Source organism: Podarcis bocagei, assembly GCF_964188305.1.
Source record: "Podarcis bocagei genome assembly, chromosome: 15".
Classification (NCBI taxonomy): Eukaryota; Metazoa; Chordata; class Lepidosauria; order Squamata; family Lacertidae; genus Podarcis; species Podarcis bocagei.
This window is the reverse complement of record NC_138141.1, coordinates 9,219,018-9,240,315: the sequence shown is the minus strand read 5'-3', so window position 1 is coordinate 9,240,315 and position 21,298 is coordinate 9,219,018. Positions and strand designations below refer to the sequence as shown.

Sequence of the window (21,298 nt, the reverse complement as noted above, 5' to 3'; positions counted from 1 at the left end):
AGCTTTGAAGGATTTTAAAAGGTCATATAAAATATACATGAACAAAACCTGAAGCAAATGTTTACTGCCTGTCATTTTTATGTTCTTTTATTATTTTGCTTTTAAATGTTATTTTCTTATTATTTTCCCCAAGAAGCTCAAGGTGGTGCTTATGGTTCTCCCTCGCTGCTGCCCACATTATGTTATCATTACAATATCTTTGCAAGGTAGGTTTGGTGGCCAGTGACTGGTCTCAAAGTCACCCAGTGAAAGGCGAAAGATTTATACGATCTGAAGAGAAACCAGAGTCAAGCTAGCAAAAATTTACCATTTGCCTGATAATAAGTGTTGGAAATGTAAAGAAACTGAAGGTACTTTCTATCACCTTTGGTGGACATGCCCGAAGATTAAGGCCTTCTGGGAAATGATATATAATGAAATGAAAAAGGTACTTAAATGTACGTTCCCCAAGAAACCAGAGGCCTTTCTCTTGGGCATTGTCGGCCAATTGGTGTCAAAGAAAGACAGAACTTTCTTTATGTACGCTACAACAGCAGCAAGAATACTTATCGCAAAGTATTGGAAGACACAAGATCTACCTACCCTGGAAGAATGGCAGATGAAAGTGATGGACTACATGACATTGGCTGAGATGACTGGCAGAATCCGTGATCAGGGAAAGTAGACGGCGGAAGAAGAATGGAAGAAATTTAAAATCTATCTTAAGGACTATTATAAACTTGATGAATCTTAGAATGTCGAGGTTTTGAGAAAGAAAGGGTTACAGCGATATAAGACTAGACTGAAGGAAAGATTAAAAGGACAGAGACTTGACAGAAATATTTAGAAGTTGCTAAAAAAATTTGGACATTGGGATGCAGAAAGGGGAGGTATGGGGGAGTCTGAGAAACAAGGTTCATGAAAAAAAGGTTATGAAACTATACGTGTTTGTATGTCTTTTTATATGTTTGTATTGTTTTAAAATTTTTTGTAAAACCAATAAAAAATATTATAAAAAAAAAACAAAATCACCCAGTGAGCTTCATAGCTGAGAGGGGATTCGAACTCTGCCCTCCCAGGTCCTAGTCCAACATTCTATCAGCTACACTGCACTGGTTCTCAGGGATGTAAGAGCCACAGGTGAAATAATGGGTTCCTGGTAACTGCACTTACCTATTGGCTGAACTGCTGTGATGTCAGTGTCATCACAGGAAGTGGGCAGGTGGGAAGGCTTGGAGAGCAGTAGGAATAGCAGCTAATAATAGGAAGCCAGAAGATTTGAGCACAAGCAAGGGTAGGAATTGAAAAGACAGGGCAGTGGTTAGAGCTGGCTCAGTCATTATGCAGACTAAAACAGCTACCTCAAGCAGCAGAAGCCCCCAAGGAGGCATCTTGTCATCTCCACAGAAATGGCGCTGGTATTGGCCGAAATTGTGCGATTTTGGAAAGATCTCACCCAAAATTGGCACTGATGCTGTTACTGCTACTCTGCCAGCAGGGGAGGTGGCAGTAGAAAAGTGGTGCTGGTGGTATCAGGTATGGTGGTGACATTAGGGCAAGGCAGTTCTTCCCTTTTCGCCTCAAGTGGCAAAACAGGACTTGCAGCCCCTAGTGGTAGCAGGGACAATGGAGAACAGGGCTGCTAAAGTGTCAGCAAGGTAGGGCTGGCATGGGCAGAGTTCTCTCTCTTGTAATTTATTTCAGTATTTTGAAACTGTGTAGTTTTCCATCCAGAGAGATCATCAAAGTGACACAGATTTACAAAAAAAGCAGTAATAAATGAACTCTGACTTTTTAATTAATTCAGCGCAGCTACTTATTTCCCAGCAAAGCTGCAAATTCCTTTCTTTCATTATTCTTGTGCCATAGACTGACTCCAACTCCACCCAACCAGCACACTGGCAGCCCATGGACTATCGATTTATCCAAAAGCAAACTCATGCACTGCGTTTCTGACTTCATTCCTATTGCAATTAGCTCCTCTTTCCCACCTGCACCACACCTCTCTTTTAATCATGGATATGCTAAAAGGAGTCTGCAGAGATGCCGAGGCAAATCCCTCACAATCGGAATTACGTTTATCGCTAGCAGCGTTTTACCCACCCTCCATCTGAGCCTACCAATCCAAGCCTAATCCTGACAGTGCTGTGATGCTTGCAACAGGGCTGCTGGATTGATGGCACTGCCCTGACTTAGTGCACTCACATGATTCTGACCCTGCCTTGGTCCCAGCCCTGCCCAGGTAAACAGCAGAGACATCAGTTTTGGGAGGGCAGTTTCACCACACTGCATGCCTCACTACTGCTTGAACAAGTCCACCTTCTGCTGCTGCCAGTGTCTCAAATTTCAGTGGCACCCTGTGTAATGCAAAATCCAGCACGACTCCCGCCTTTCACCTTCCAATGGACTTCACAGTTGTGGTGCCTGCTGCAGCACCCCAGAAGCTCTGCGCCCGGTGCAGTCGTGCTCCCGTAGAACTGTCTTTGCTGTAGCAATCCATTCCCAATCCACATACCTATCCAGAGTGCAAGGGAAGTGGGAAATGCTGTTCTCTGTTGCCACTGCTCACATCTCAGAGAGGACATGTGGGGAGGCATGGATAGCAAAGAGGAGAGGAGAGAACAAGAGGGGTTGCAGTGGTCCCTTGCAAGGTAGGGGAAAAGGTAAAGGACCCCTGGAAAGATAAGTGTAGTCAAAGGCGACTCTGGGGTTGCGACGCTCATCTTGCTTTCAGGCCAAGGGAGCCGGCGTTTGTCCACAGACAGCTTTCAGGCTCATGTGGCCAGCAAGACTAAACCGCTTCTGGTGCAACAGAACACCATGATGGACACCAGAGCGCACGGAAATGCTGTTTACCTTCCTGCCACAGCAGTACCTATTTATCTACCTGCACTGGTGTGTTTTTGAACTGCTAGGTTGGCAGGAGCTGGGACAGAACAATGGGAGCTCACCCCGTCACAGGGATTCGAACCACTGATCTTCCAGTCGGCAAGTCCAAGAGGCTCAGTGGTTTAGACCAATAAGGCCGGCCAAACCCAGCAGTCTGACAACTGTACTATATTGTCTCCTGTTGGATCTCACATAGTAAAAGCCACTTTGAGGAGGAAGCTCAAAGGCTGGGCTGGCAAATTTTAGGCTCTGTAGCCTGGAGACTCTGAAACTCAGACTCTGATAAAGATGGATGCCCTTATCCTTTTGGCTATGCAATCTGTGTCTCAATATAAATAAATAAAAGGAACATCAAGCTGTGCCACTAAAGGGACCACGCAGCATCAATTGCCAGAACAAGTGGATTCATCTCTCTGATGATTAGATGCCTGCAGGCTGAAATACCTGTACTGGCAATTTGGATGTGGATAATTAAAAAGCAGAGTCTTATTAGAATTTCTTAAAGCTAATTATTAATTGAAACTAAAATGTCTTTTAAAGCTTCATCTTAGCAACGAGATTAAAGAACTACATTTTATTAGGGTTTTTCCTTTATAGAAGCAAAGTTTGAAATACTGTGACTATCTGACAGTATAGTCTGCTGCTAGCAACAGCTTCCAGGACAGCGGTTGCTTTTGATACAGATACCACAGAATGATGTCTTGCATGAGAATACAATCCAAGAATATGCAATACAGTGTACTCAATGCAAGGATTCCTCTAGAAACCAATTATATTTATCTTATGCATTATCTATATATTCAAATATTCCTCTTGACATAGCCATGGGGTGTGTGAATGTTAAGGACAATAAAGCTATTACCCATAAATATTTTTTGGCAGCATTATCAGCTTGCAATAAGTACAGCTGTTACTCAAGATATACTTTTTCTTTAGGTGAGCCACAACTTCTTTAATGTGCATTTTAAACGAACATCGTACAACTACTGTTATGAAATCTGGATAAGAGCAAGCACAAACAAGGTCCTTCCTCTGGCTACAAATGAGGAGGAGAAGAAAGAAAGGGATTCTAAGGCTTCACCCAGGCTGGTCCCTCAATGTGAACACTACACAAAACCATGGTTTGGTCATGCTGTGTGTGAACTATTGGAATTATTCCAATGTGTGGTGCCCTGGGTAAAATTGCCCAGTTTGTGCTATGAGCCACTCCTAAAACAGGGGCAAATTGTAAGAAGGCTTTCTCATGTATTTTTATATATATATTTCAGTCTAAAGCTGCAAAAAAAAAAAATATTGGAAGATGACACTATGAAAATGATGTATTTTTCTTCCCCATAATCTGTCAGTCAACTTATTTCCTACACCGTTTTAGAAAATGTGACAATTTTTAATTGCATGTTCTTCCTTGCTATTATCTATTCAAGGGTGTGTGTGTGTGTGTGTGTGTGTTTTCTCTAAGAGAATATTATATTCACATTATTATTTCCAAGACACAGAGTTGCCTAGCAATCTGGGAAAGTGGAAGGGTGTAAGGGTGTGTGTGTGTGTGTGTGTGTGTGTGTGTGTGTGTGTGTGTGTAGGGGGAGTAATAACAACACAGGCCTGTGAGATTACAAGGCAGCAGAACCGTTAAATTGGTTTGCAATACTTATCAAGATGTTTGTTTCTAAATGAGAAAGGATATAGGATTTGCTCGAAGCCTGATAAAATCTGTGGATCATTTCTCAACACCCTCCCCAGCCTTACAAGCTCTCGCTTTGCAGATACGCCTTTATTGCAAAACAGACTTCTTCCATTTAGCTTCATTAGCTGCCAAACAACTAATAAGGGAGTCAGACTACGGTGCTGTGAACTGCTGGCCTAACATTTCGTGACTGTTCCCAACTCAACGTGGGGCAGCAAGCTATGCAGAGCCATTCTCAAAGAAAAAGCCAGCAAAATGTCGCAAAGCATCTAGCATAGTCCTCTAAGACCGCAACCCTAAAGACTCTTGATTCTGAGTCAATACACTTTCACTGCACAGTTAACATTTAGCTATCACAAGACCTATTTGGGCATACAAGTGACATAGAGGAGATAAGGATGCAGGACATATGAATGAGTCTTGGTCCCACCCTTAATGTCCCCAACATGCAGAAGTGCCAGCTCAAGGGGGTCAAGCCCTTTTGCCCCCCCCCTTATGTTTTGGGGGTCGGGCCCCTCCAATGTCCAAGGAGCACAGAGGTTCCTTTGCCTCCTCTACCTGCTGCGGAGGGGAGGGAGAGTTGGAGCAACCTTCTGCTGGTGGCAGAGCCAGGAAGAGAAGGAGAAGAAGCCACCAGCCACTGAAGTCATGCAGCCATCCCTGGCTCCTCCCAACATCCTGACATCCCACGCACAATGTTGGGACATCGCATGCACTCCATTGCCCCCCAAATCACTCTCGTAAGCTGGCACCTCTGCCACCATGTGTATACCATCCTTCCCTTCCCTTCTTGAGAAGGTGGGTCTGAAGGGGGCTTCTCTGTGTGTTTGCATGGACAATGACAACTATGGTCAGCTGAAAACAGAAGCCCCTTGTAATGGGTTTAGGGGTTGCTCGTGCGTAAGTGGCCGGCACTCCTGGCTAGGTTACCTGGTTAACCCTTTCTGGCTGAACAGCCTCCAGCATTGTGACTGTCTCAGTCACTGGCAGAATCTGTCAGTGGGCGTTTCTTAAACTTCTTCCAGCACAAAAGTTCCTTGACGCCAAGTCTCCTCCTACTCTCCCTGCACGGAAGTCTTCTGCGCAGGGAGGGTGTGGGCAGTGGAGTACCCGTACTCTCTCCGCTGGTCTCCGGCGAGGAGTCTTGGAGCGTCCTCCCCGATTCCCCCATCTGCCCCCCTTCTCTACTGGTGATACGCTGATTTCCTTCCCCAGCAGACGGGCTCCCTCTCTCCCTATTGGGACCCTCTCCGCCATCCCTTTGGAGCCTTCCCTCCGCTTCCAGCTCCGATGGCAGTTCCCTGACACCCCTCTTCACACGTTCACTTTGAATGCCAAAATAGAGTTTTATCTTAACCAAAGTCAGGCATTGTAACCACTGGCGGAGGAAGAGGAGTGCGGGGGGAGCACACCGCCCCTGGCAGCGTGATCCCAGTAGGATGCCATCGTGGCTGCCCCCCTGCCCATGCTGGGTGCCACGTCCCTGCGGGTGATGCACCCTGCCCCTGGGATGCGCGCCGGCCCCGCCCTGCCTGCTCTCCACCTGCTCTCCACCACAGAAGCTCTGCCACTGATTATAACTCCCTCATGAAAGAACATCAGAAGAGCCCGTCTGGAGCCAGCCAAAGGCCCAATTAGTCCAGCCTCCTGATCTCACAGTGGCCAGACAGATGCCCAAAGGCAGGACCTGAATACTATAGCTGTGATTCCCAGCACCAGGTATTCAGAGGCATACTGCATTTGATAGGGAAAGTCTTACACATCCATCGTGACTGAGGAGCCATTGGTAGCCTTACCGATAACCTAACAGAACCACAACTTCCAGGGTCCTATAGTTTAACAATCATCCCCTCTTTGTAGGGAACTATAGGAATTGGAACTTTGTGAGGAGAATAACTATTTACTAAAAACTCTCAGCAAACTACAAAACCCAGGATTCTTTGGGGGAAGCTGTTTAAAGCGACAGAATACTGCTTTAAATGTGTAGTGCAAATATGGCCAAAGACTGGGGGGCAGGGGAATGGGAAACGGAGAAAGCCATCCGTAGACCTGAGATACAAGTGAACAAGGATAATGACCGATGTGTTTGGAGCAGATAATTCATTCAGTGCCACACGGAATTTCTTCCTTACCTGTACTTTCGTCCATGCTCTCCTCAGAGACATGCTCATTTTGGTGCACCCACTCCCCATTGCACTTGAAGAAGATCTGCATTGCAGGCACAGCTCGGCAGCGCAACACAATAGGGTTGCTTTTGATTATATACGCATCGTCTGGCTCTTGCAGAAAATGGGGCAGTGTCCCAGGAGCAGACGGGATGGACTCTGGGAGGGTTTCACCATTGTCATTGCCTGCAAATGAAAAGGAAAGGAAATGTCACACATGAAGGAATCCTGGTCAAATACAAATCAGATCGTGGCCCAAATAGGATGCTTGGACCTGGGTGTTGTTGTTTACAACATTCGTGATACATTTGGCCAGCAGCAGCAGTTAACATGACAAGGGTCTGAAAGCAAATGATGCAGCGACCTTGCTGAACCTCAGCAAGAGGGATCTGGTCCATGACTGAATAGGAAGCATGCATGGTACTTTCAGTTCCATTTAAGAAAGGAAAGATGATTATGATGATGATTTAACTAACTAACTTGTGAATTGAGACAATGGGGGCACATCGAGCACATCTATGAATAGGCAGTTCAGTGAGTGTGCTCACAACTCAGAAGAATTTGCAGCAGACTTCCCCAAGCTGGTGATTTCCAGGTGTTTTGGACTAGAATTTCCACAAGCCTTAATCAGCGCACCCAGTGCTCAGGAATGATGGGACTTGTAGTCTAAAGCATCCGGAAAGCACCAGCTTGGGGAAGGCTGACCTACAGCCATCCAAGGGTGCAAATTTGTGCAGTAAGATTAAAGACATGTAGCACAAAGGAAGAGAGTGAAATTCTAGCCCAAGGGGAATGCAAGAAAGCAAGTTTGCTGCGCACATGACAGAATTATCATATTAAGAATAAAATATGCATCATTACTGATGTGAAATATTCACTAAAATGGAAAACATTGATATAGTATCAACATTCACCAAGACTCTGACAGGCATCCCCATTTTACAGAACGGAGCAGTGGCTTCATATAAAAATTGCTCCAACATTTCATGGGAGAAAATAGAGACAACCCTTTGCACGAAAAGCTAGAATGAGCCTGCAGCAGAGACCAGTTGCCTGAAGAGAACATAATCCAGCCTACAAGTGTGACATAAGTAGGAACTAATTAAACATATGCAACAACCGAAGGTGTTGAGTCAACCCACAGACAACTATAGGTCAATGCAATTAAGTGTGTCGAAGGTATGAGAGCTGCTGAGGGATTTTGCTGTTCCAGGCCCATTAAAGCTATCATTTAAGTCACTAGCCCTTCTAGAATTAACATGATCAAACATAATGTGAAAGCACCACTCAAAACAACTGCTCGGTAAGCTAGTGGGTGAAGTTAGAGCAGGTGGACCAGATCTTTGCCTCTCCCGCCCTACATAGGTCACTTTGACTGACAAGACAAGTTCAGAGATTTACTCATAAAAACAGCAAAGAAGCATTTATCTGCACTGGTTGCATGGGAACAGGACAGACACACGAAACAGTTTTGCCACTGTCACACTGCATTTTGCCCACTGGATCACAATTAAGTTAGTCTTTGGTAAAGAAGGCAGTCGATGCTCTCTTAACGTCTCCAAAGTACTTTTGCTTTAACGTAAACACGTGCATGCATTTTTTAAGATGGAGCTGCAGGGACATTTCATATGATTTAAATTGCACTCACACACTCCTTAATGTATTGTTAAAATGATGCAGTTCACCCATTTATGACATGTCAACCGACAGTAAATATTACATCCCTGTAGGCTTTATTAAATCCATGCATTAGAAGGAACAAAAGGCATTAAAACATTTTATGCGAGAAAAGAACTCCCTACTTCCATTGGTGCCTTGAGCGATGTCAAAGTTGTACATTTTGACTTGTACTTATGCAGTTTAATAGCCCGTGAAAAAAGGGTGGAATATTCACAAAAAATGTAATCACCTAATCATAGAATATTAGAAAGGGCCCAACGGGGCATTATAGTTCATCCAGAACCCCAAGGGCTTCTTGTTATCTAAAGCATCTTTTACATCATCACCACCATGATCCGCGCAGATTTGCCATTTCATTAAGAGCATTGCAGAGTAGAATTTCAGTGGAAAAGAAGCTCAGATATGATTTGCTTAGTGTTATATATATATATCCCATTTGGGTGGTGTCTGGGGCACTCAAGGCAGGCCCAAAACAGAATCTGGTAGGCGCTAGGCAGATTAAAATGATGGATTTTCTGGCAATCTTGCTCTCTCTGTGGAAAGTATGTGTGCGTAAGAGAGCAGAGGCAGAGCAACAGTAGCAAGAAGAAAATGCACCCACTCAGGTGAAGTGGCTCAGGTGAAGCAGGTGGGAGAGCTAGCTAATAGCATCTGGACAAAGGTCCATCCCTCTCACCACAAAAGAAAATAAAGACATAAATCTGGAACCAGCACAGATACCATGTGATGTGCACCTTTAAAAACATACAGGCAACAATCGGCCTATCAATTTCTTCCCAAACTCGCTGGTGTGTAGTGTGGCCATATGCCCCACTGTACCAAGTATAGTCCTTTATCTGAAGGAGTCCTCTGTCTGAAAGGCTGTCTCGCCCACAAGTTCAAAATGAAAATACAAAACCCTAAGAAGGGAAAGCCAGGGGGACCATCAAGTTGATCATCCAACATTTAGCAGCACCTGGGCAGCAGACCGAACAGGAACACATGGGTTACCTGGCCTCAGCCTTCCCCACTATGGTGGCATGTGTTGTAACTCTATTTAGATCACAGTTATCGTTTCTAAATTTGCATACATGCACAAATGAGCAGATGCCAATGTTATGCAAATCTGTATCATTTTGGGGAGGGCGACGCATTTCCTCTCGAATTAAATTCAGCCACTTCCTGGTTGACATCACCACAGCAGCCCTTGAACGATAAAGAAAATAAAACATTGTGTGTGTGTGTGTGTTTGACAAAATTGTTTAGCATCAAGTGGGGCTCTGGAACATTTCTGCTTGCAAATTATTAGCACTTTTCATGTTTATATCCGTCATTTTTCAAGATGGAGGCTATTCGTAGCTTCGGGGAAAGAGTGTAATGCCGCAATGAATGACAAGACCCAACAATCAAACATATTGTGTGCTGTTGTTTTCGTTTGCATTCTTGGGAAATTACCTTTCAGAAAGTGTTTTGTGTTTTATGCCCCACGCGCTCACGTAGTGGGTCCTCTAATTCTTTTTATGACAGTAATGAAAAGAAGAGGCGAGAGAGTTAGAAAGAAACACGAATGCAGCGTTTGTCATTTTTCAAAGCCCTGATAGCAGCAGAAGCAACAAATCTTTACGAATTTTAAACAAAATGGAAATATAATTAAAAACTCCCCCTTAAAAAACCAAGTTTCCTTCTTTTAGAAGAAGATAGTTTGAATGATGTTAATTCTTTGCACTATGGAAGACACATTTTAAATTAAAATAAGATTTCTTTAAAAACTGAATTAAACACCCTCTTATGGAAATAAACAGCATTAGCCATGTTATAGCAGGTGCCGGATATGCCATTAGCAAAGTGCTACATTCTAAATTTTTCAGGTTTTATGGACTGCGATTTGGTAGCTTTTTACCATTTATACAGCCCTATAAAACCAAACAGCGTATTATTGTAGAAAATATGCCTTGGGAAGTACCTGAGAGCAAGCAAGGAAAGGTTTTTTGGTCATAACAAAACTAATATCTTACTTGCCTAGAAATGTTCTTTAGAGCAATGTGCACATTTCCAAGTATAAAAACCGGAAGGTAATGCACCACTTGCCATAAAAGGTGAACAAGGATCTAGATCTTTTTTTGTGAGCTCAGACTGTTCTCTGAAGAAAACAGAAAACAGGGATCACATTTGCAAGCAGACCAACAACTGGAGATGGACATTACCATTTTTTTTCCTGTGAGCACAAACTGTTTATCACCTTCTATACAAATGGTTGTCTGGGATAGGAACTTACTATGTTATTTGGATTATTGCCTAAACTCCATCTTTGGGGTTAGGGTGTAGTATTTTAGTTTATATGTGTATGGTGTTGTTATACAGTTGTACCTTGGAAGCCGAATGGAATCCGTTCTGGAAGTCCGTTCGACTTCCAAAAGGTTTGACTTCCTGCAGCCAATCAGAAGCCACCGAAGCCCCACCAGACATTTGGCATCCAAAAGAATGTTCACAAACTGGAACACTCCATTTGACTTCCAAAATGTTCGACTTCCAAGGTGCAGCTTTTGATTGGCTGCAGGAGCTGGCTGCAGCCAATTGGAAGCCGCGGAAGCCCTGCTGGACATTCAGCTTCCAAAAGAACATTTGCAAACCGGAACACTCACTTTCGGGTTTGCAACGTTCAGGAGCCAAAACGTTCAACTGCTAAGGCGTTCATCAACCAAGGTATGACTGTATATTGTAGGAATCTAATAAAAACAACAGCATGAACATGCAGATATTTTTGGCACCCCTAAGAACATATGAAGAACCTGCTGGATCAGGCCAATGGCCCACCTACTTCAGCAACCTGTTCCTATAAGGTTATATCCAGTTTTAGCCATACTCAGACTGGACTAATTGAAATTAATGGACACAGCTAACTCTGATGGGTATTTAGTAGGATACAAGCCACAGTGGCCAACAGGTTGCCTATGGGAAGTCCGAAAACAGGACCAATCGAACTCAGCATAGTCTACGCTGACTGGTGGCAGCTGTCCAGGATTTCAGACAAGGTTCTCTCCTGGCCCTACCTGGAGATGCTGGGCGTTGAACCCGGAACCTTGTGCATGCAAAACAGATACTCTTCCATTGAGCTAAGGTCCTTCCCTCAAGTTAACAAAGTTGGTGGCTGTTGCTACTTCTTGTAGTGTGGGAGCCAGAACTGTAATCCCTCCCTAAGAACACAGAACACATTGCACACTTGTTCCATGTCAGGAACACTGGAGAGAGATTAAAATGGGGGCTGGCTTGGATGTCACTGGAAGCTATGGTTTCCTGGTATATGCATAACACCTAGGCTGACATGTTCTCCCTCTCCTCCTCTTGTGTGATTACAAAGCGATTGAAAGCTTTTATTCTATAAATAAGAAAATTAAACTGTGCTATTTTCAGGTTTGCATTCTTAAATATTCCACATTTCTGCATTACACCTGAATACAGATAACTATAGTTTGTTTTTGGAGCAATCCAGCAACAAACCATAGTTCCCTGTGTCTTCTAACATTTTCCCCAACCCTCTGCAGCACATTTGGGGTGGGTACCGAGCACATGCAGAGGGTGGGGAAGGATAGAGGTGGAGTTTATTGTGCAAGTGTAAATCCTTGCACTAACAAAATGAATGCATTGGATATTCCCCCATAGTGCTGTGCATGCATAGCTGGAAAGAGTATTTTGAACTTGGGATGGGAAGAAATTTGGTTTCCGTTCACAATATGAAACGATCTCATTCACTCTTCTCAAAACAATACAAAAAGCTAAAATGCAGCTATCTTTTGAAATTTGCACTCCTCTGAATTTGTGATGCAGTTCTCCAACCAAGTAATGTATACAAAAAGGTGTAATAAAAAGACATAGATCATATTAGACTTGCAAAACATTGTACATTAGAAAAACTGAGCACTAATTTTTTTATCAGCACCTTTAAAAAATATATATACAGTGGTGCCTCGCAAGACGAAAAGAATCTGTTCTGTGATTCTCTTCGTCTAGCGGTTTTTTCGTCTTGCGAAGCAAGCCCATTGACAGATTAGCGGATTAGCGCTATTAGCGGCTTTTAGCGGCTTATCTGCTGATCGGATCAGCTGATAAGCGGCTTAGCGGCTTAGAAAAATGGGGGGAAAGGGGAAAAAACCAGCAGGAATTCGCAAGACATTGTCGTCTTGCGAAGCAAGCCCATAGGAAATTCGTTTTGCGAAGCACCTCCAAAACGGAAAACTCTTTCGTCTAGCGAGTTTTCCGTCTTGCGAGGCATTCGTCTTGTGGGGCACCACTGTATATGCAAACTGATGCAGAAATGAGCACAGTAGAACTTAACATTGAAAAAGAAATGAGAACTGAAACTGACCGATTTGTCCATCCCTATTTACAACCTCATCAGCACCTATGATTGGCAGGCAGCACGAACCCCCTGGATTGGCCAGAGCTGTAGGAAATGCCCAGAATAGAGTCCTGTGGAGTTCAGTGGAGCTTTCTTCTTAAAGTTAAGTGGGCACATGATTGCAGCCTCCGTCTTTTCACGTCAGTCACATCTTTGCTTGGCTGCACAGCCAGAGGCTCCTGGCTTTATGCTAACGCTCAGTTTTATGTGAGCAGATTAGAGCAATGCAAAAACGATGGCAGTGAAAGGCAAGCCCTACCCAAGGGTTAACTCGCTGTAGGTTGCATAAGAGCATCACACAAGCGATTATTAGCATGGAAATCGCATTCATTATTCAGATGGGAAAACACAATCAGATGGGTCTTGTCTGTGTGCTCTTAATCAGGAGAGCAGAGCCCCCCTCCTGTTTTTGCATTAGGATTTCTTTTTGAAATTACTTAAGATGTTGATGGGAGCTGGAGATTTGATGTCCACACAAATCCCTAATACCTTTGTACCTTTAATACATGGATTTACTAAAGCCTACAGGGACATGGTATTTAGCAAAGACTGACAATAAAGGAAACAGCAAGAGTGGTCAGCAGTAGAACATGCATGCTGATTTGTTCCATGGCTTATAAAGGCAGCAAAGCCTTACAATATTTGTGGCGTGGGGGCACTTATTACTTATTTGGTACACTGAAAAAGTAAGTTGGGATTTGCATGACTTCAACATGAACATAATTTCAAAGGGCTCTGCCATAACTCGTCACTGCATCTGTTCTTTACAAGTTACAGTGCACTTAGGTTAACCCCATACAGATGCTTTGCAGGATGAGCAAGCCCTTCTGGTGCACCTATAGCCCCACCTGTTGGCAGGTTGGTAAAGACTCATTGGGGTCAACCACCCCAATGCAATCTAAATACAGAATTGGTGGCTATTCAAATTACAATAACTGAGCTATTAAGCAGCTTATAAATACTTTTAAATGACAAAGCAGTAGATAACCCAGAGCCTGAGCTTCCCACACGACTAGACATATATCAGCAGGAAGGGCAAGGCAAAACAACTTTTGGATTCTACCTATGCGATGTAAACAGATCTTGTCTAGAACCAGGCTTGATTAGGGCCTGCTTGTGCATGTGGCTTGTGAAATAAGGAGACACTGCAGGATGTCTGTGTGTCAGGACTGAGTCATAGGCAGCAGTCAGAAATGAACCAGGAGCTGAGTCAGAGCCAAGGAACATGCAGAAGTATACCAGAGCCAGATAAAACCTTGGCTGTGATGTAAAATTCGTGCTTTACGAGGGTACAACGGGGTACATTGGCTAGTTTGGTGGGTAGAACCAGTCTCAAGCTGCCTTATACTGAGTCAGGCCATTGGGCCATCTACCTCAGTACTGTCTACACTGACTGGCAGCCAGGGCTGTCCTAAGCATATGTGGTGCAGGGGTGCAAAGATCCACCCAGTGCCCAGTCCCAGGTTGCCCAGTCCCAAGTGCACAAGGGGGAGGAGCCGGCCGGCCACCTCAGTGTCTTGCTGGCTTGGTCGCCGCTGAACTCGCGGCGCAGAGCTGCCCGCAGCAGAAGAGTCCACTGCGGCGCTCTGACCAACGGGCGGGCTTTTCCCTGGACTCAACTCTTGGGACCTGGACTCTTGGCCTGGCACCTCTGAGAGCCTGGCGCCCGGGTGCCCTGCACTCCTAGTGCCTATGGGTAAGACGGCCCTGCTGGCAGCAGCTTTCCAGGATTCCAGACTGGGAATATTCAGGAAACATTGGAGACTGAACCTGGGACCGTCTACATACCAAGCAGATATTCTACCTCTGATCCCTTCCCCATAAAAATACTTCTTTGCCTGGAAGATGCTTCCCAACTGCAATTCTGATGCCTCACAATTAGGGATAGGCAGACCCATTGATGTCTTGTCCATTCCAAATCTCAAGGAGGACAGAGCTGTCCTGTTTTGTTTCAAAGTGGATTTTAATGGAAAATGCTTAGCATTCCACCTAGAAACACAAAGTTTTTTAAAAAGGACTTAGAAAGTAATCTGAGGGTTGCACATGTCCTCTGTGCCCATATTCTTTTTTAAAAATTTAAAACTTCTAAAATAGAGTAGTGTGTGTGTGTTTAGTATCAAACTTACTGCACAAAGGTAAAAAGAAAATGCATTTGTTACTCCACCCACTTTTCCTGCCCATCACTCTCATGTGGTCCCTGGAAGATTGCCCAGAAGGGAATGTGGCCCTTAAGTAGAGAAAGGAATTCCACACCTGCATTAGGAAATGCAACCCCTCCCTTAAAAAAATAAAAAAATAATAATCACCTAACATATTTAGCCCTGCAAAAAGGTAAAGGGACCCCTGATCATTAGGTCCAGTTGCGGACAACTCTGGGGTTGCAATGCTCATCTCGCTTTACTGGCCAAAGGAGCCGGCGTACAGCTTCCGGGTCATGTGCCCAGCATGACTAAGCCACTTCTGGCAAACCAGAGCAGCACACAGAAATGCTGTTTACCTTCCCGCCAGAGCAGTACCTATTTATCTACTTCACAGGGACCGAGCAATGGGAGCTCACTCCATCGCGGGGATTCGAACCGCTGACCTTCTGATCGGCAAGCTCTAGGCTCTGAGGTTTAGACCACAGCGCCACCCACGTCCCTGTTTAGCCCTGTACCTAAGCTTTTAATTCTATGTGCCTAACAAGCTTTAAAATCTAAAATGCTCCGCAAAAGTTAAGCTTTGAGCAGTCGTGGCCACTGCCATGCAAGCTTGTTCATCATCATCATCATCATCATCATCATATAATAATACCTTTATTGTCAATGTACAACCTGTGTACAATGAAATCAACCAAGCCTCCCTCCCCCACAAACACTCAATCTCATTGCACTCTGTGTGCTTGTCGCACAACACACCAACCCTGAAAGTCAGTTGCAGTATATTATTTTCCGTTCAGCAGCCTAAAGCCCACAGATAGAGCTCAGCTCTAAGTATTGTACTATGGGGAATCTTGCTGTAATACAAGATAACTGGCTACAGCTTCCTAGGAACAAAATCTCTTCGATGTTGCAAAAATGTTTGGTTTGCCGAGAGTTCTCATTTATTGCTACCTAACAACCCTGAATCAGATCAGCCCTGGATCCTGCTCTCAAGACAGCTACTGCTCAGGAAAAGAGAAGGAAATAAAAAGGGGGGCGGGGGAGGGGATATCCAGCTAAGTAGAAAAGCCAGAGGCTGGGGAATGGAACATGTATTGATCTTCTTCTATCATTCTTTTTCGAAGCTTCAGTGCAAACATTTGGCTTTTTGAGAGTCAAATCAGGAGGTGTCCCCCCCCAGGTGGGGGAAGAAAAAGAAAACAAGCAGGCAAACAAACAAAGCAGACACAAAACCCATGCACCCCTGCTCATCCAAAATTCCGACAGAGACTTCCTTTCTTCTTTGACAATGCTTCATCAAACCAGAATCAAGTTTGTAGTCAGAGACTGATCCATGGATGCCCTGTGAAACTGTTTGAAGAAACAATAAAAGTTCTTGGTCTAATAGGCCAACTTCTCACCCTTCTTCCACAGAGGACCAGGCTATCAAGGTCTATTGTTCATTATGATCATGTTGTACCTCCACCGTCAGAGAGGTACCAGTTGCTGAAAATCACAACTGGGGAGGGTCCTTAAGAAATGGGGCCAGTTTACCTGTGAGATCGCCTTGCCCCACATGTGCCCCTTCGATTACTTTGATTGGCAGAATTGGCACTACTACAGGTACCAAATAATAATTCAGTTGCTTAGTGAGCTTCCCATACCCATCCTGTTGGCCATCATGAGAAAAGGACATTGAACTAGATAGGCTTCCGGCCTGATCCTGCTCGACTCTTCTTACATTCTGCTCCAGAAGTCATCACTCCAGATTTACCGCCTCCTCTCTTTGTCTGGGCTATGGGTAACCCTGTTGATGGTCTGCCATGGAGCAGGATTCACCCCATCAATAAACCAGTGGATAAGTTACCAACAGTAGCATGCAGCCTGAATGCCATAGTGAAATTTCTACAAAACCACATTTTCTGAATGAGCAATTCATCATCTGCAATGTAGGGTATACTATGAGTTTGCTTAGCAGACAGATTGTGTCCAAGGAATAGTCTGAAGACAGTGTGCGGTGGCAAATTTTGAAAGTGCAGGAGCCTATTTATGACAGCCCTCATAGCCACTCCCTAAACAAAAGTAAATAAATATTTTTTTAAAAGACAGGCAAGACAGCTGTGTTGATCCAAATGACACACACTCACACCGATGAGCAGGAGTATGTAGCAATAGCAATTTTCGCCGTGATGGAATAGTGAGCGGGCAAATGGGGGGCAGGTAGTGGCTCGGTTGGCATCTTGAACTTTGGCTGGGGAGACCTGAATTCATAGCCCTGATCACATCATCAGTTCCCTGGGTAATCTTGGGCCAGACATTGTCGGAGCCAAGCCTACCTAACAAAAAGGGATCAACGAGCAAGGTGAAATAGTTCTCTTCCCTTTCATATTTGTAAACATCGCAAACACCGTGGAGATGCTGTAAGCTTCCGGCGCTCTCTTTTTCAAAGGAAACGTAAACCGCCAGTGCTACTCCTGTAATTTGTCATCACAATGCAAGAGTATGTTAAGACTCCCTTCTGCAGATGCAAGATGCTAAAACATTTAACTAATATTTGCAGCTTCGAAAATGGGGCAGGCGTTAGAGATTCCAACGGCATGCTTTGATTTAGAGCTTGCAATGCTACTCACATCAGCGTCCCCTTGACACTGTTGAGATGTTGTCTGTGCATCGCACTGTCACACAGAGAAATGTGTTAACATTGCCCCCCCTTTTAACGCCTTGACATTGAACAGTTGTCTTCCCACACTCACAATGACATTATTCTGCTACATCCTGATATCAGAAAGTCATCTCTGTTTCTACAGCACAGGCATCTCTTTTGTTTTCCCGTGTTTTTCTTTTTTTCCCTTTTTGACATTGTCTTACCATATCACACTTGTAAGGATATTATCTTGGCAACCCAATTATGATTGCAAGTTCCACTGAAAAGAAACACAAGCACTATCTCAATGGAAAATCTAAGAGGAAAGAACACATCATCTGCAGAATGGCTTCCTCTGTCTTTGCAGCATGTCAGGACATTTTAGCCACCTCACCATCTCTTGCAGATGAATTAAATTGTGCTATATTTTCTTTTGCCTTTGCCTTTCGGGACTCTTGTACATGCAAGAAATGCTGTGTGACCCAAAGGCCTGTCAGTTCACTGTGGTATATTGCCAACGAGTGGTATTAAACCATTTTGACCGTGGTTCTGCCTCCTCAGTTGTAAATTGCTTATTCTGGAATGACACTATAAACATTTAGAGAACACTTTAGCTATGCTTGCAAACCACGCTTTGCCAATTAAGGCAGCAGGGGAAGGTGGAGTCTTGGCATATATATCGATGTGCTGCCAGGCAGGTATTGGAGAACTCATCCAGCCGTTTTAATAGGGCGAAACAGTGAAGAGTATCAACTTTGCTGTTGCTGCCCTTAGTGTGTGGCTGCCCTGTGTTGTGAGCAGGGGGAGAAGAAGGAATCTGCCCTACTTGGGCATTCCGTTATGAGGCGGTCCAAGAGCTGTGGGCATCCCCATCCACCCCCACAAAAACATAATGAAAGCTGCTACTAAAAGCAGCTGATTGTTTTCTAAATGCAAGCTTTAGTTGTAAGCAGTATACTTTGACAGGGACCCTACGAACATACCTTTCATCCATTGTTATATGTCCACTGGACATATAACATAAAAGCAATCAACAAATGTAATTTTCAGCAGTGCATCTTAGGGATGGGCTATTCTGTCAGTTTGGGTATCTCCGTTTTCCAGTCTTAAGTCTGGTTCTCCATATTTCCACAACAGTTTGTGATTATGAGTTTTTGATTCCCCATGAAATTTTATCAGAACTTCAGAACAATCTTTTCCTGTCATACACTTTTGAATGCCATTTTGCATAATATGCGTAAACCAAGTTCCTCTAATGTAATGCACCTTTGTATGTTATTTTCACTAATATATGCATTTATGTCTGTGTGTATTATTAGGCTGGATAACTGCATTGCGAAATCTGGAGAAGTCTAGATTTTGAAGAATGGCAGCGTTTCATTTCGTGACTCTTCTTCAAAAGTGTGAATTAGCGAGATTTGCCTTTAAATGGGGACTGAAACAAATTCTTCTTGCCTTCCTAGTACGTTCACACACACACTCACACACACACACTTTTTTAACTGCTGAATGATGCAGAAACTGGAAACTGACACAGACTGCTAAATCTGATGCAATCGATCCTTGTTGCTAAGATTCTGAATTCCAGCTGTGCTTTCAGCTGGAAACTTCCATCCCACCTTAAGGTCATGAAGACAATAGCCCTCTCTTACTATTGCTGCTCAAAACTGGTGCTCCGATTCTGGAGCTCCCATAAACTCATCATATCTAACAGCCAGCAGTGACAAACCTAGGGCTCATCCACACTTCTGCTTGTTTTGTGCCTATAAAGCTTTTTTCTGCTTCTTTTCTGCTTTCTAGGCAAAGGTCCGAGTGGTTTTGCCTTTGCCCTGCCACTTTCCTTCAGAAAACCTACTCTTTAGCACTAGGTAAATGTAAAGGACCCCTGACAGTTGCGAACGACTCTGGGGTTGCGGCGCTCATCTAACTTTATTGGCTGAGGGAGCCGGCATACAGCTTCCGGGTCATGTGGCCAGCATGACTAAGCCGCTTCTGGCAAACCAGAGCAGCGCACGGAAACGCCATTTACCTTCCCGCTGTAGTGGTACCTATTTATCTACTTGCACTTTGACATGGTTTTGAACTGCTAGGTTGGCAGGAGTAGGGACCGAGCAACAGGAGCTCACCCCGTCGCGGGGATTTGAACCGCCGACCTTCTGATCGGCAAGTCCTAGGCTGTTTGGTTTCACCCACAGTGCCACCGGCGTCTCTCTTTAGCACTAAATTGGAACAAATGGCAATCCGGTGAAAACCTGATTGCCATTTATTCCACTGCAGAATTAAACTGCCGGTTTTCCAGGGTAAAAAAAATATGGGACAACTGGAAGTGTGGATGAGCCCTGAAGCGCTGCATGAAAGCCAACCTTTCATCTCAAAACTGACTTCACCAGAGCTTCCCCGGCTTCTCCTAATCCTTCTCATCAGAAAGTTGGGTGACAGGTGGGAAATTGTTCTGCCAGTGAAAGAAAACAAAATTAATTTCCCCTGGCAATTTTCTGCAAGGATGCCCCCCCCCCAAATAAGAATGTGCAATAAGTTGTGGAAATAAATATGAAATATTGCACTAGGGCAGCATGCACAAAATCACCAGCCAGAAATCTATTCTAAGATTATCAGAATGTCAATGGCTTCTAGCTGATTTCCACTAATGTATATTAAGGCAAGGCACATAGTTTTACGCAGAGTGTTCCTGTACGAAATGAGAAGTTGTATTTTTAAGCTTCCTAGTTTTCCTTCCCACTTTATTATTTTTTTTAATGTTCTTTGTGCCTTCTAATATCTGACTACACATTCATTTTACACTTCACAGAAGAAACTTAGAAAGCAGATGTTATCAGACCCATTTTACAAATGGTAAGTGGCCAATATTTGTTAGGTGACTCTAAACAGATCCCAAAGTAGAAGTGTGAATGTCAGCCTGAAGCAGGGATAGGCGTGGGTAATGTTTGGTAGTATGTCACCCTGGGAAATAGGGTCAGTAATAAATTCCAGGGACAAAAAAAAAAAGGAATGGTGAACTTTTAACACACACAACCCTCTTTTTGAACCAGAAGTGAGCTTCCATCCTAGTTCATCTCCTTTCATCCATCTCCTTTCAGCATAAGCCTTCCCAGCCAGCAGCCCTCCATCCCAGAAGCACATTCTTTTTATCCCTTTAAAGCTGATACGTCCCATTTAACACAGGAATGGAGCACCTGTGGTCCTCCAGATGTTGTTGGAGTACAACTACAACCATCATCAGCCATTGACCTTGTTGGATAGGCCTGATGGGAGATGGGAGTCCAACAACAACTGGAGGACCACCGGTTTCCCAACCTTAATTTAGCAGTTATTGCTGAACAGATCTCCATAAATTCGACTCATCTCCTTAAAAGTGATCTATGCCAGAATCCACAAGAATTACTCTAACCCTATCAAGGGGTTCTACCCATAGATGAGACTGATATGTGAGCACAGTGATATGTGAGCATATGTGAGCACGATATGTTGATTATCCTACCCGCCTGCCCCCTCCCCCAACATCATGCGCACTTCCAACTCTATAATTCTATTGTTCATTCACTAAACTTGTGCATGGGCCTCGGGACTGTGTGCTCCTCACTTCCCACAACCATGAGGACAACAAAAGGTTTTCACTTCCATTTTTGATTGGCAACAGTTTATTGTCACATCCAAAACCTAACCATATGAACTACGGTTTAGGGAAGCAAGCCACCTTCATACACCACAGTTTGAAATTGGATTACTAGTGTGGCTTTTAAA

At 44.1% G+C, this 21,298-nt stretch overlaps 1 protein-coding gene across 2 annotated transcripts in view; it reads right to left on the bottom strand.

Moving 5' to 3' along the window:
• UNC5D (unc-5 netrin receptor D) overlaps positions 1-21,298 on the bottom strand; it is a 430,198-nt gene that overhangs the window by 217,435 nt on the left and 191,465 nt on the right. For both annotated transcript variants that reach the window (XM_081171622.1, XM_081171623.1), the window contains exon 2: positions 6,685-6,903. In XM_081171622.1, coding sequence (XP_081027748.1) covers positions 6,685-6,903 — 219 coding nt within the window. The remainder of the gene's footprint in view (positions 1-6,684; positions 6,904-21,298) is intronic.